Source organism: Anomaloglossus baeobatrachus, chromosome 1 (assembly GCF_048569485.1).
Source record: "Anomaloglossus baeobatrachus isolate aAnoBae1 chromosome 1, aAnoBae1.hap1, whole genome shotgun sequence".
In the NCBI taxonomy this organism is placed as follows: Eukaryota; Metazoa; Chordata; class Amphibia; order Anura; family Aromobatidae; genus Anomaloglossus; species Anomaloglossus baeobatrachus.
In genome coordinates this window covers 13724540-13737573 of record NC_134353.1, presented here as the reverse complement: position 1 = coordinate 13737573, position 13034 = coordinate 13724540, and the positions used below count along the sequence as shown (strand labels likewise).

General features: G+C 47.8%; 1 protein-coding gene across 2 annotated transcripts in view; it reads right to left on the bottom strand.

The window, feature by feature from the left end:
* The window catches only part of LOC142268988 (putative carboxypeptidase X1), a 49745-nt gene that overhangs the window by 10939 nt on the left and 25772 nt on the right, over window positions 1-13034 (bottom strand). For both annotated transcript variants that reach the window (XM_075332376.1, XM_075332378.1), the window contains 2 exons: window positions 6577-6716; window positions 6310-6394 (listed from right to left, as the gene is read on the bottom strand). In XM_075332376.1, the coding sequence (XP_075188491.1) occupies window positions 6310-6394; window positions 6577-6716 (225 nt within the window). The remainder of the gene's footprint in view (window positions 1-6309; window positions 6395-6576; window positions 6717-13034) is intronic.

The following is a 13034-nucleotide window of genomic DNA, read 5'->3' as shown; positions in this document are numbered from 1 at the left end:
CTTTTTCTGGTGAGTTTTTTTCAAGAAGAAGACATTACCAAGACGAAGACGAGACAATCAAGAAGAAGATAAGACATTACCAAGACATTATCAAGAAGATAAGACATTACCAAGACGAAGACAAGACATTATCAAGAAGAAGACAAGATATTACCAAAAGGAAGAAAACGAGGTATTACAAAGGAGATGAAATATTACCAAGAAGACAAGACATTACCAAGAAGAAGAAGAAGAGACATTACCAAGAAGACAAGACTATCAAGAGAGAAATCACACATTATAAAGGAAGAAGACATGACTTTAACAGGAAAATTACTTGACATTACCAAGAGGAAGACGAAACATTACCAAGAAGACGACAAAACATTACCAAGAAGAAAATGAGACATTATAAGGAAAAATACATGAGATTAACAAGAAGAAGATACATTACTAAGAAGAGAATGAGATATTACCAAGAAGATGTAATAAGAACAAAAGGAGGAGGAGACATTAATGGAAGGAAGACGAGACATTGACCCGAAGTTGTTTACAAGGTCATGTCATTTTTCTGCTATGGCGGAATGCTACGTTGGCCATTTGTAGTGAGGGTCTCTAAATCAATTTCATTTCAGGGAATGAGAAGGGATGTCACGCTGATGGCTGAACACAATTTGAGGACTTTTAGGTTCTTTGCACATGACGTCTTTCTCAGATAGATCCACTCCAAAACATGCCTGATAAAATGCAAACTAAAACCCTCAAAAAAAATAAACATTTGTAAATCAAGTGGTTTAATCACCGTAAACTCACCTGCCCCAACTGCTTAATCATCAGAGGAAGAGGGGCCATAATTGGATGAAACTGAAGACTCCAATTACCCTCACCCCCTTTAATGTACAGTGATCTGGAGAGACAAGGTCATGCTATCCTTGGAATAGAACGATACGGACTCTTCCCCAATTTAACCCTTTCACCGTTTTCCTTTTGTGGATGGTTGGTATAATGAGTAAATGGCCTACAGACTGCGAGGAGAAGTGAGGGGGCCATGTGGCTCCAGTTCAGGTCTAGGGTTAAAGGTGATGCAATGTTTTATCATAAAATACCTTTTATTTGAATTTTAGGTTAAAGGAATCTCCCCCATCCTCTGGGTTACATCAATGTTGACTCTGTAATGATGCACATTAGCATGGAACCAAACCAGAGTCTCCTCAAAAAGGAGAAGATGCCTGTTTGCGAAATTTTACCCCCTACGACTCTATGGAAGACCTGTCACCTAGCCAATAGGCTGAATGAGAAGCCAGAGTCTACCAGCCATGACGGACACTCAACGATCTTCATAGTGAACACTGTCCAGAGCTGAGCCTAATTGTGGCTTCTTGTATTTCAGGGGTTTGTGGTCCTATCAGCTGTGAAAGTCTTCCTCTCCTGCGGTCAGTGCCACTAGTGACAACGCTTCTCATTCACTTCCCAGATGACCATTCCTCTCAGACAATCAAAGCCAAGAATATGGCTAAGAAGACCATCTAACTCAAGGATGAAGTGAGGACTGTACTCCGCAGGACGCAACCTACAGGACCATGAATGACAATGGTGTCAGTCAGTGGTATTCAGTTTTGGTTGCCAGTCCATATATGAAGCTATCGCCCAACGTTCCTGAATGGCCTAATTTTATCAACAAATTACTGGAAGTGCAGAGTATAATTAAGGACGTTTTCATACAGGACCCTCGAAAAGATGGGAGAAGAGTAATGTTCTGTTTTTAAATCTGGACAGGCAGGACGTGTAGGAGTTAATGGTTCCCAGGCTCCTTCGCGTCCAAAATCAGCATGAGACCAAATACTTCTTGGCTGCTGCACAATTTTCATTCCAGGAATGGGAAATATTCCAAAGAAAGTACCACAGAGAGGAGCCGCCGAAACCAGAGCAAACACGGTGAGGAGAGGGATTAATAAAGCAGGACCTAAGCGGCATAATCTGTGAGAAGCTCTGGAGCACGAGCTCACTCATCTCATCTGTAAGGAGCTCCAGAGCACGGCCTCACTCATCTCACCTGTGAGGAGCTCCCGACCAAGGCCTCACTCATCACATCCGTGAGGCGCTCCGGAGCACGGCCTCACTCATCTCATCTGTCAGGAGCTCCAGAGCACGGTTTCACTCATCTCATCTGTGAGGAGCTCCAGGGCACGGCCTCATTCATCTCATCTGTGAGGAGCTCCGGGGCACGGCCTCACTCATCTCATTTGTAAGGAGCTCCCGACCAAGGCCTCACTCATCTCACCTGTGAGGAGCTCCAGAGCACAGCGTCACTCATCGCATCTGTGGCCTTAGATAAGAGCTGAATAAACCAATCCTCCGTGCACCTGCATGTTCAGGGCCCTATATGGGGCACAATCATAGCGGGATCACACCAGACCACTACTGTAGAGGTAGCTTGTCGTATAGGTGCTACTTTCCCATCTGTCTGCTCCTCCCTACTCCATAGGGTCATCAATGTGGAAACATACAAGGGCAAAAAGAGGAGACCCCCTTCATAGTGGGATGATGGGTTGTGATGCAGGAACTACAAATACCACATACCTTCTTTAAATCCATATACTGGGGCGGCTGCTGGTCCCAGTACTGCAGGTGGCTGGGGGCTCCAGTGTAGAGGTAAGAGCATTGAATCAGACACTGCCAAATTAGTGCTGCGGACCCTTCTTTCTTAGGCTTTGTGGGGGTCTCAGAGGTCGGACCACCACTGGTCATAAAGTGATGACACATTGGGGGGTTTCTTCCTCTATAAGCGGGCGCCCAGCACATCAATGCATTTCATATAGTTCAGTTGGTGCTAGGAATTGATCATTGTGCTCCAGGACCCCCCCCACATTATCAGCTGATCATGGGGCAATACAGGTCACCCCCAAACAGTTTATTATCAGCAGCCCTCCAGCCTGGAAATATGGGGTCCTAACATAATAACCGACAGTCTTTGTGCTTATCACTTGTGGGCTCCAGTGGTGTCCACAGGGAGGCCATGGCCCCTTTATGGAGGTACATTGTATTCAGGGCTCCGGTCTCCTTCACACACCAGAACGGACTATGCAGGAACCGCCCCGTGTGTTATGTGCGGTCTATATCATAACCGCAGACATGATGTATATGGCGGCCCGTCTGCTCGCGCTAGGTGTCCAGTGTGTGGGTCTGCTCTACATGTCACCACCGCCATCATCCCCGGTGTCTGCATTACATGGACTTCACATTACGGAGCAGCCGGAGGACTGGCGCCTGTCCCAGAGAGAAGAAGGGATGGCAGCCACCGGGTAAGAGCTGCCAACGAAAGCAGCTGCCCAGGCGTGTGCCCCAGAATAACCTCAGCACCAGTGCTGAAAAGAGATATTGACTCCACAAAGACAGGGGACCCCAGTAATGTACCGCGGGAAATGTACCCTGGTAATGTACACCCGGGGTCCGGCAGAGGCATCGCCCCTAATGTAGGAGTGATGGGTGCAGGTGTCATTGTGCACAGCTCCCGGGTCCAGATCATCACTGTACATACCATAGTATTATATTCACTCTCTGCTGACATCACACCTGCTACACTATCACCAGCATCTTCCTCCTCACAATACTGCAAGAGGACTCACAGCCCACCCAGGAGGAGGATTCACAGCCCACCCAGGAGGACGACTCACGGCCCACCCAGGAGGACGACTCACGGCCCACCCAGGAGGACGACTCACGGCGCACCCAGGAGGAGGACTCACGGCGCACCCAGGAGGAGGACTCACGGCCCACCCAGGAGGAGGACTCACGGCCCACCCAGGAGGAGGACTCACGGCCCACCCAGGAGGAGGACTCACGGCCCACCCAGGAGGAGGACTCACGGCCCACCCAGGAGGACGACTCACGGCCCACCCAGGAGGACGACTCACGGCCCACCCAGGAGGACGACTCACGGCCCACCCAGGAGGACGACTCACGGCCCACCCAGGAGGACGTCTCACGGCCGACCCAGGAGGACGTCTCACGGCCCACCCAGGAGGACGTCTCACGGCCGACACAGGAGGACGTCTCACGGCCGACCCAGGAGGACGACTCACGGCCGCTCCAGGAGGACGACGTCTCACGGCTGACCCAGGAGGACGACTCACGGCCGCTCCAGGAGGACGACTCACGGCCGACACAGGAGGACTTCTTACGGCCGACCCAGGAGGACGACGACTCACGGCCGCTCCAGGAAGACGACTCACAGCCGCTCCAGGAAGACGACTCACAGCCGCTCCAGGAGGACGACTCACAGCTGCTCCAGGAGGACGACTCACAGCCGCTCCCAGAGGACAACTCACAGCCCACCCAGGAGGACGACTCACAGCCGCTCCACAAGGACTAACAGCCACTCCACAAGGACTAACAGCCACTCCACAAGGACTAACAGCCACTCCAGAACTCATAGCTTCTATAGGAGGGCTGACAGCCATTCCAGAAGGACTCACAGCTACTCCAAGACTCACAGCCACCCCAGGAGGACTCACAACCAATCCAGAAGGAATCACATCCGCTCCAGGGGGACTCACAGCCACTCCAGAAGGATTCACAGCCAAGATAGTCTTTCATGTGGCGCTAAAGAGTGTTTTTACCCTGGTTTAACCTAAGAAATAAATAAATGAAAAACCATCTTGGAGTCCCCCTTATTTTTGATAACCAACCAAGATAAAACAGATAGCTGGGGACTGGTATTATCAGGCTAGGGAAGCCCATGGTTATTTGGCCCCTCCCAGCCTAAAAATAGCAGCCCACATCCCCCTAGAAGTGGCGCATCTATTAGATGATCCAATTCTGGCCCTTTACCCAGGTCTTCCTGATTGTCCCCACACCAAGGCAAATCGGGGTAATACTTTTGGGGTTGATGTCAGCTGTATAGTGTCAGCTGGCATCAAGCACACGGGTTAGTAATGGAGCAGCATCTATCAGACACCACCATTACTAACCCAATAAGTGTAAGGATAAAAAAGACACAGGAAAAAAATACACACTATCCCTCGTTCACCAATTATCAAAAATGTTCCTATGAAGCTCTGCTGTAGACCACGATCCACGAATGCAGCTGGCTCAATGCTGCGCTCAGCGAGACCCGGTGGCTCTGATAAGAGTGATCGTCACCCGGCACATGTGAATAACTGCACTTTACTGCATTCACAGGTGCCAGAGCTGCACTCAGGAAATGTCGACTATGACAGAAATTTGTTTGACCACTTTTGATAATAAAATTGATGAACGAGGGAGTGTGGGGGGGTCTTTATAAATATAAACTATTGTTGTGTGTGATTTTTCTTTTTACTTACAGGGTTAGTAATAGGGGTGTCTGATAATCGCCTCTCCATTACTAACCACTGGGCTTGAGGCCAGCTGTCAATTCACAGCTGACATGAACTCCAAAAGTATTACCACGATTACAACCGCACAAGGGCAATCAGGAAGAGACGGGTAAAGCACCAGAATTGGATCATCTCATGGAGGCACCACTTCCGGGGAAGCTGCGGGCTGCTATTTTTAGGCTGCAAAGGGCCAAATAACCATGGACTTTCCCAGCCTGATAATACCAGCCTCCAGCTATCTGCTTTATCTTGGTTGGTTATCAAAAATAAGGGGGACTCCAAAATGTTTTATTTATTTATTTATACAGCGCTTGTTATCAAAAATAGGGGGGACCCCAAGACATTTTTTTTTCATTTATTTATAAGGTTACACTTGGTTAAAAACACCCACATGAAAGGCACTATAGGGTGCAAGTGTACAACCCTGCCTATATGCCTGTTCTAATCTAAGCTCTCCCTCATACACCAACTCTCCCTGACCTGCTTCTACAGGACAGTGTGTTGAGCACCGTACCCCCTGGTCTCCTATAAGACCAGATGACGCCATGCGGCCACCAATCACAGCAATGCCAGTAACCACCATGGTTATGGCATTAGATTGTATGGCAGGCAATCTCCACAAGTTGATTGACTGCTTAACAGCAAGAAACATGAGGACTGGACCACCCCGATGCTGGATTGAGTAACAAGCGTATCCCATTTTCTGACATATTTACAGGTTTACGTTTTTTCTAAACTGCAGGAAGCATCCCAGTAAGTGACACGACTGAAATCAGGGTCTCTGCCTCGACATCATGCGCTGTCAGATGGAGAAGATGAAATCTCCTGGCAGATGCCTTTTCTGAGGACAATGAGTGGGCCTGGTCTGGTGGCATTACGTGCACACGGTGCAGCACTTTTCCTGGCTCTGAGTGGCGGTGTTATTATATGGCAGCAGTTCTGAGCAGTGCACACTGAGCGCAGTCCAGCTTACCGCCACCTCTGTGCCGTTCCTGCAGCTCCGCCACGTGTGGGTGTCATTGCTGACCTGCACCTTGTAGGACGTCACCCAGTCATCCCTGCAGAGAAGACACAATGTGAGGAGGAGCGGACTACAACAACCAGCCACAATATCACAGCTGAACCTCATATATAAAGTCAGAGGATGAGCACTGCACAGAGGGCGTCCTCTGCTGCTCCCTGCACCGACACACTGTGACAAATCCAACAGTCGTGATCTGCAGGAAGAGGCCGCACTCACGTCCAGATCGAGTTCTTCCCTTGAGTGATGACTCCTGTGAAGCGAGTGAGACGCCGGGCGTCCACCTCCAGCCACTCATTCCTGCTCTTCTCCCCGGCACACCAAGCGCCATCAAAGAAATCATCATCATAGATCCCCGACTGCAAGAAGAGGGAAGAATAGTGAGTGCAGCTCTGGAGTATAATACAGGATCAGTAATGTATGTACATAGTGACTGCACCAGCAGAATAGTGAGTGCAGCTCTGGAGTATATACAGGAGGTAACTCAGGATCAGTAATGTATGTACACAGTGACTGCACCAGCAGAATAGTGAGTGCAGCTCTGGAGTATAATACAGGAGGTAACTCAGGATCAGTAATGTATGTACGCAGTGAGTACACCAGCAGAATAGTGAGTGCAGCTCTGGAGTATAATACAGGAGGTAAGTCAGGATCAGTAATGTATGTACACAGTGACTGCACCAGCAGAATAGTGACTGCAGCTCTGGAGTATAATACAGGAGGTAAGTCAGGATCAGTAATGTAATGTATGTACACAGTGACTGCACCAGCAGAATAGTGAGTGCAGCTCTGGAGTATAATACAGGAGGTAAGTCAGGATCAGTAATGTATGTACGCAGTGAGTACACCAGCAGAATAGTGAGTGCAGCTCTGGAGTATAATACAGGAGGTAAGTCAGGATCAGTAATGTATGTACACAGTGACTGCACCAGCAGAATAGTGAGTGCAGCTATGGAGTATAATACAGGAGGGAACTCAGGATCAGTAATGTAATGTATGTACACAGTGACTGCACCAGCAGAATAATGAGTGCAGCTCTGGAGTATAATACAGGAGGTAACTCAGGATCAGTAATGTATGTACGCAGTGACTGCACCAGCAGAATAGTGAGTGCAGCTCTGGAGTATATAATGTAATGTATGTACACAGTGACTGCACCAGCAGAATAGTGAGTGCAGCTCTGGAGTATAATACAGGAGGTAACTCAGGATCAGTAATGTATGTACGCAGTGACTGCACAGTGTTTGTAGGTTAGTTATACCCCCTTATACAGTAGCTGGGATCAGGTGATCATCCATCTTTGTGGTCAGTCAAAGATTCTCAGAAGCGCTTCACTAAATATTAATGCTGAATGTGGGATTATTTTGGCATAAAATCCTTAAATCCTGCTCAGACTTTCCCTTTCTTTGGTTGTGTGAGTTTTCTTGTTACAAGTATATTTCCAGCAAAAGAAAAGACGAGAAATGGAAAAAGTTTCCTGAGGAGGGAAACATTTAAACGGCCCCTCGATGTACCTGAGGTCATACTGTTACTATATACAGTCAGCGTGGATGTGGATTATGGGCCGCTCTCCTGTAATGTCCTGAGGTTATACTGTTACCATATACAGTGTCTGTGGACAGGACCATCATTAGGAATTTCAGGGCCCCATACTGGCAACATTTTTTTGGCCAAAAATCCTAGGACCCTTGAAGTTTTTCCAGAAAATGAGGTACATCCTCTATACCGCCCCTCTCTATATTATCTCTCCCACACTGCCCCTATGCATAATATTTCCCCACACATATTACTCCTCTGTATAATATCCCCCCCACACACTGCCCCTCTATAATATTCCAGTATACACACACTTCCCCTCTGTATAATATACCCCCATACAGACTGCCCCTCTGTATAATATCCCCCATACACACTGCCCCTCTATAATATTCCAGTATACACACACTTCCCCTCTGTATAATATACCCCCATACAGACTGCCCCTCTGTATAATATCCCCCATACACACTGCCCCTCTGTATAATATCCCAGTATACACAAACTGCCCCTCTGTATAATAGCCCCCTACACATTGCCCCTCTGTATAATATCCCCCTCACACACTGTCCCTCTGTATAATATGCCCCTGTAACATTATATCCCCCCAGCCTGTATCATATTGCTATCAGGCTTCAGCAGTAGCTATTGTCCTTGATTTGGTGGGGGTTGCATATATATTGTTCTCCTCTGCAGGAGGCTTCTCTAGTACACAATCTCTGGAGACTGTGTCTAGGAACATCTTTCTAACTAGTAGCTACAAGTAGCAAATGTTAAGGGGGTGGATCTAAGGAGAGGTGAGAGATTCAGCCACATGTTTTTTAGTTTAGTTATGCTTTGTTGGGTGAAGGGCAAGGACCTGTGCTCAGGCCAGCTCCTCTTTGCCCGTACAAGGATGATTGGACATTGAGGACCAGCTGCCACGCTGCTGGATTTAGGGAACTCATCTGAGGACTGTTGCATTCTCCTTGGCGTCGGATTGCCCCAGATCTGTTTCCTTTGTGTGGACTTTAAAGAATCATTTTAATATTGCATGTTTTATGCTCCCTGCCTCATTAAATCTTCTTGGATTGTTCCTTGGCCTGGCGTCCCTTACTGCTCTGTCGCATACCCCGTCACAAACTGGTTGGCAGCTGCGGGATCAGAGCAGAAAGAATGGAGGACAACGGCCCATCAACATCTGAAACCAGAACCTCAGGATACAGGAACTGGACTATGTCGAAACTCAAAACAAAGGTCCATGAATTAGGAGTTGGCTACAAAGGACTCTCCAAGGAGCAACTAATTGAGGCTTTGGAAAACGCTTGCCTGCAAGATGGCACTGAGGAACAATTTCCACAGCAAGGGGAGGAAAGACGGGAGCTGAAGGTAAATACCCAAAAAAGTCAATGGGTTGTGTGGTATGAGGAGGAGATGGCACTGCTTGGAGATGAGGTCACTATAGAATATAAGATGGATGCCATTCACAGAGCTCAAGAGAGGGCATTGCTGGAGAGGAGGTTTGCTGTGGAAGCAGCTAGAGGCTCCAGACAAACTGTAACCACAGCACCAACTATGAGGGAATTCTCCAGAGTGTCCCGCAAGGACTTTAAGCCATTTAATGAAGCTGCAGGCGACATTTAGGGATTCTTCCAGGACTTTGAGCATCAGTGCCGATTAATGGAAGTCCCAGAAAGAGAGCGAGTCAGACACCTGGTGACGACGCCTATAGAGCTATGGACCCTCAGTGGAATTGTGAGTATGGGGAGATAAATCAGACCATTCTGGAACATTATGCCATGATCCCAGATACTTATAGGACTCAGTTTCGTACATTAGCCTTTGATCGAGAAGTGTCTTTCAAGATGTATGCCCATAGACTGAAACAAGTATTCCATCGCTGGCTGGAGGGAGAGGGGGCCTTAACTTGGGAGACCTTCCTCCAGGTCATCCTAAAAGAGCATTTCTATACCAGGTGCCCTGCTGAGATCCGGGAATGGGTGCGCGAGAGGAGACCAGAGACAGTGGAACAAGCTGCTGCTTTAGCTGATGAGGTACTCACTTTCAAGCCTCAATGGAAGAAGCTGCTAGCAGAGGGAGCAAAAATGACCAGCTCCCCAACACCAGAGGTTCCTTGTCCTTCAGTGCCCAATGTTCCTCGACCTCCTAGATCACCACCTCATGTGGATACCAGTGTGAATGTGCCTCCAGTTGTTTCTACCACATTTTCTGGAATGCGACGAGGAGAGAAAGTAGAAGAGTGAAGATGTTATAGCTGTGGGCATCCCGGGCATCTGTGGGCCACATGCCCATGTATCCAGTGGAGTCATCCTCCAAATCGACAACCACCTCCAGCACCTGCACCTCAATATCAGTCATCAAGGTCTCCTACCTACTTCTCCAGAAGGCAAACTGGAAAGAGTGAGACGCAGCGCAGATGTTATCGATGTGGGCAGCCTGGTCATCTGCAAGCTCACTGTCCAGGTGTTTGGAGGCAGAACAGCTGCAGACCACCTTTGCCTGTCCATTATCTACAGGCACCCTCAGCAGGAGAAGAGCTGGATTCAGGCCCTGATGATTTGCCAAGTGACTCTGATAATGTTGACTTCCCTACCAGGAGTCTATGGAGTGCGAGCCACAGCCGCCCGTTCTTATGATCTTCAGCATAAACATCTACAGGAGGTCGTGCTGGATGGCCAAAAAGTCGTTGGCTTTTGTGACACTGGGGCTTTTCTCACCATCGCAGTTCCCCGAGTAATTCAACCAGAAGCAATGCAAAAGGGACCAGGAATTGCCATTGAATTGGCTGGAGGTACTCAAAGATACATTCCAAGAGCGAGTGTAACCCTGGATTATGGCTTTGGGGCAAAACAATGCATAATCGGTGTGATGAGCGGCCTTCCTGCAGACATTCTCCTAGGCAACGATGTGGGAGATAAACTCTGCTTCCTGCACCCACAAATCGGCATTGTATAAGTGAAAGAGGATACAAACTGGAGCCGAACATTCAACCCTACATCTTCACCATACACTAAAGAACCTGGAGCCAACACCCAAAATGCAGACGGATTGTCCAGACAGGAGGAGCCCTGAGTCAGGGTCGGCATGTTTACGTGTACTTGACAAGCGACCTGTTGAGGTCACTAGTCCGTACACAAATTGAGGGGGGAAGGGGTTGTAACATTATATCCCCCCAGCCTGTATCATATTGCAATCAGGCTTCAGCAGTAGCTATTGTCCTTGATTTGGTGGGGGTTGCATATATATTGTTCTCCTCTGCAGGGGGCTTCCCTAGTACACAATCTCTGGAGACTGTGTCTAGGAACTTCTTTCTAACTGGTAGCTACAAGTAGCAAATGTTAAGGGGGTGGATCTAAGGAGAGGTGGGAGATTAGGCCACATGTTTTTTAGTTTAGTTATGCTTTGTTGGGTGAAGGGCGAGGACCTGTGCTGAGGCCAGCTCCTTTTTGCCCGTACATGGACGATTGGACATTGAGGATCAGCTGCCACGCTGCTGGATTTAGGGAACTCATCTGAGGACTGTTGCATTCTCCTTGGCGTCGGATTGCCCCAGATCTGTTTCCTTTGTGTGGATTCGAAAGAACCATTTGGATATTGGATGTTTTATGCTCCCTGCCTCATTAAATCTTCTTGGATTGTTGATCGGTCTGGTGTCCTTTACTGCTCTGTCGCATACCCAGTCACAGCCCCCTCTGTATAATATCCCCCCATACACACTGCCCCTCTGTATAATAGCCCCCTACACATTGCCCCTCTGTATAATATCCCAGTATACACACACTGCCCCTCTGTACAATATCCCCCCACACACTGTCCCTCTGTATAATATCCCCCTATACACACACTAACCCTCTGTATAATATCTCCTCTACACACTGCTCTTCGCAACACTTTGTTAAAAAAGAAGAAGTAGTGGGCAGCACATTGTAATAAATATAAATAAAGGGAGGGGTGCTGACAAAAGCTATGCAAAAATATAATTGTAACATGAGAGGGAAAAAAGCTGCATAGTAAAAATATGCACAGCCAGCTATTTATATATAAACTTGGTTTTTATTGATACAAAACATATAAGGCTGACAAAAACAAAGGTTAAAACATCATTGAAAAGAGTAAAATAAAATAATCCTGTTCTTATCCTCAATGAAGTATCAGGGCACTGAATAGAATGCACAATAAATATATAAACAAGGCAGTGTCCGCAGATAAATAATATATTCCCAAAACACACAATACCTGGCTGTAGAGCCTCACCTTAAAGGTAATGTGGCAGTAAGTAAATAGAGGGTAGGTTTTCAACCTTTTTTGTAAGCCTTATACGTTTTGTATCAATAAAAGCTAAGTTAATATGTAAATATATATGTCCCTCTCCTGGTATATATCCCTATCCTCCTGGTATATATATCCCTATCCTGGGCCCTTCCTGGTATGTATGTCCCCCTACTGGGCCCATCCTGGTATATGTTCCCACCTTTCTTTATTTGTCCCTTTCCTGGTATATATATCCCCTTCCTAGGCCACTCCTGTTATATATGTCCCCATCCTGCTTTATTTGTCCCCATCCAGGTTTATTTGTCCCATCCTGGGGGCCTCCTGGTATATATAGACCCCTCCTAGACACATTCTGGTATTTATGTCCCATTCTGGTTTTTGACCACTACCAAGTATGTATATCCTCTCCTGGCATATTTGTCTGCCGCAAAAAACACAAAAAAACCCCAAAACAAAACAGATTTTACTCACCCTTCCGAGCTCCCACATCGAGGGGCATCCTCTGAGCCGAGATGCATGTCAGCTGGATGTACGCCCTCTGACGCACATCCAGCTGAAGCAAGGCAGGGGCTGGTGTTGGCAGGCCCCCACCACCCCTGGTTCGTGTTTTCAGCTCACCGAGCGCTTATCTGTTACCTTTCTCCGCCGGCTGCCGCGCCCTCACCACCTCCGCAGCTTTGTTACTGCTGCAGTGTGATGAGGTCACAGAATGATAGCCTCATCACGTTGCTGCATGCTGGGTCGCGGGATGGTGCACCGGCACCTTGATCTGCTCCACTAACCCTGGCTCCAGTCCAGCACATGGCTAATGTACATACGCCACCCCTTCACATGTAAATTAGCCATCTATAGTGCCAAAGAGACACAGC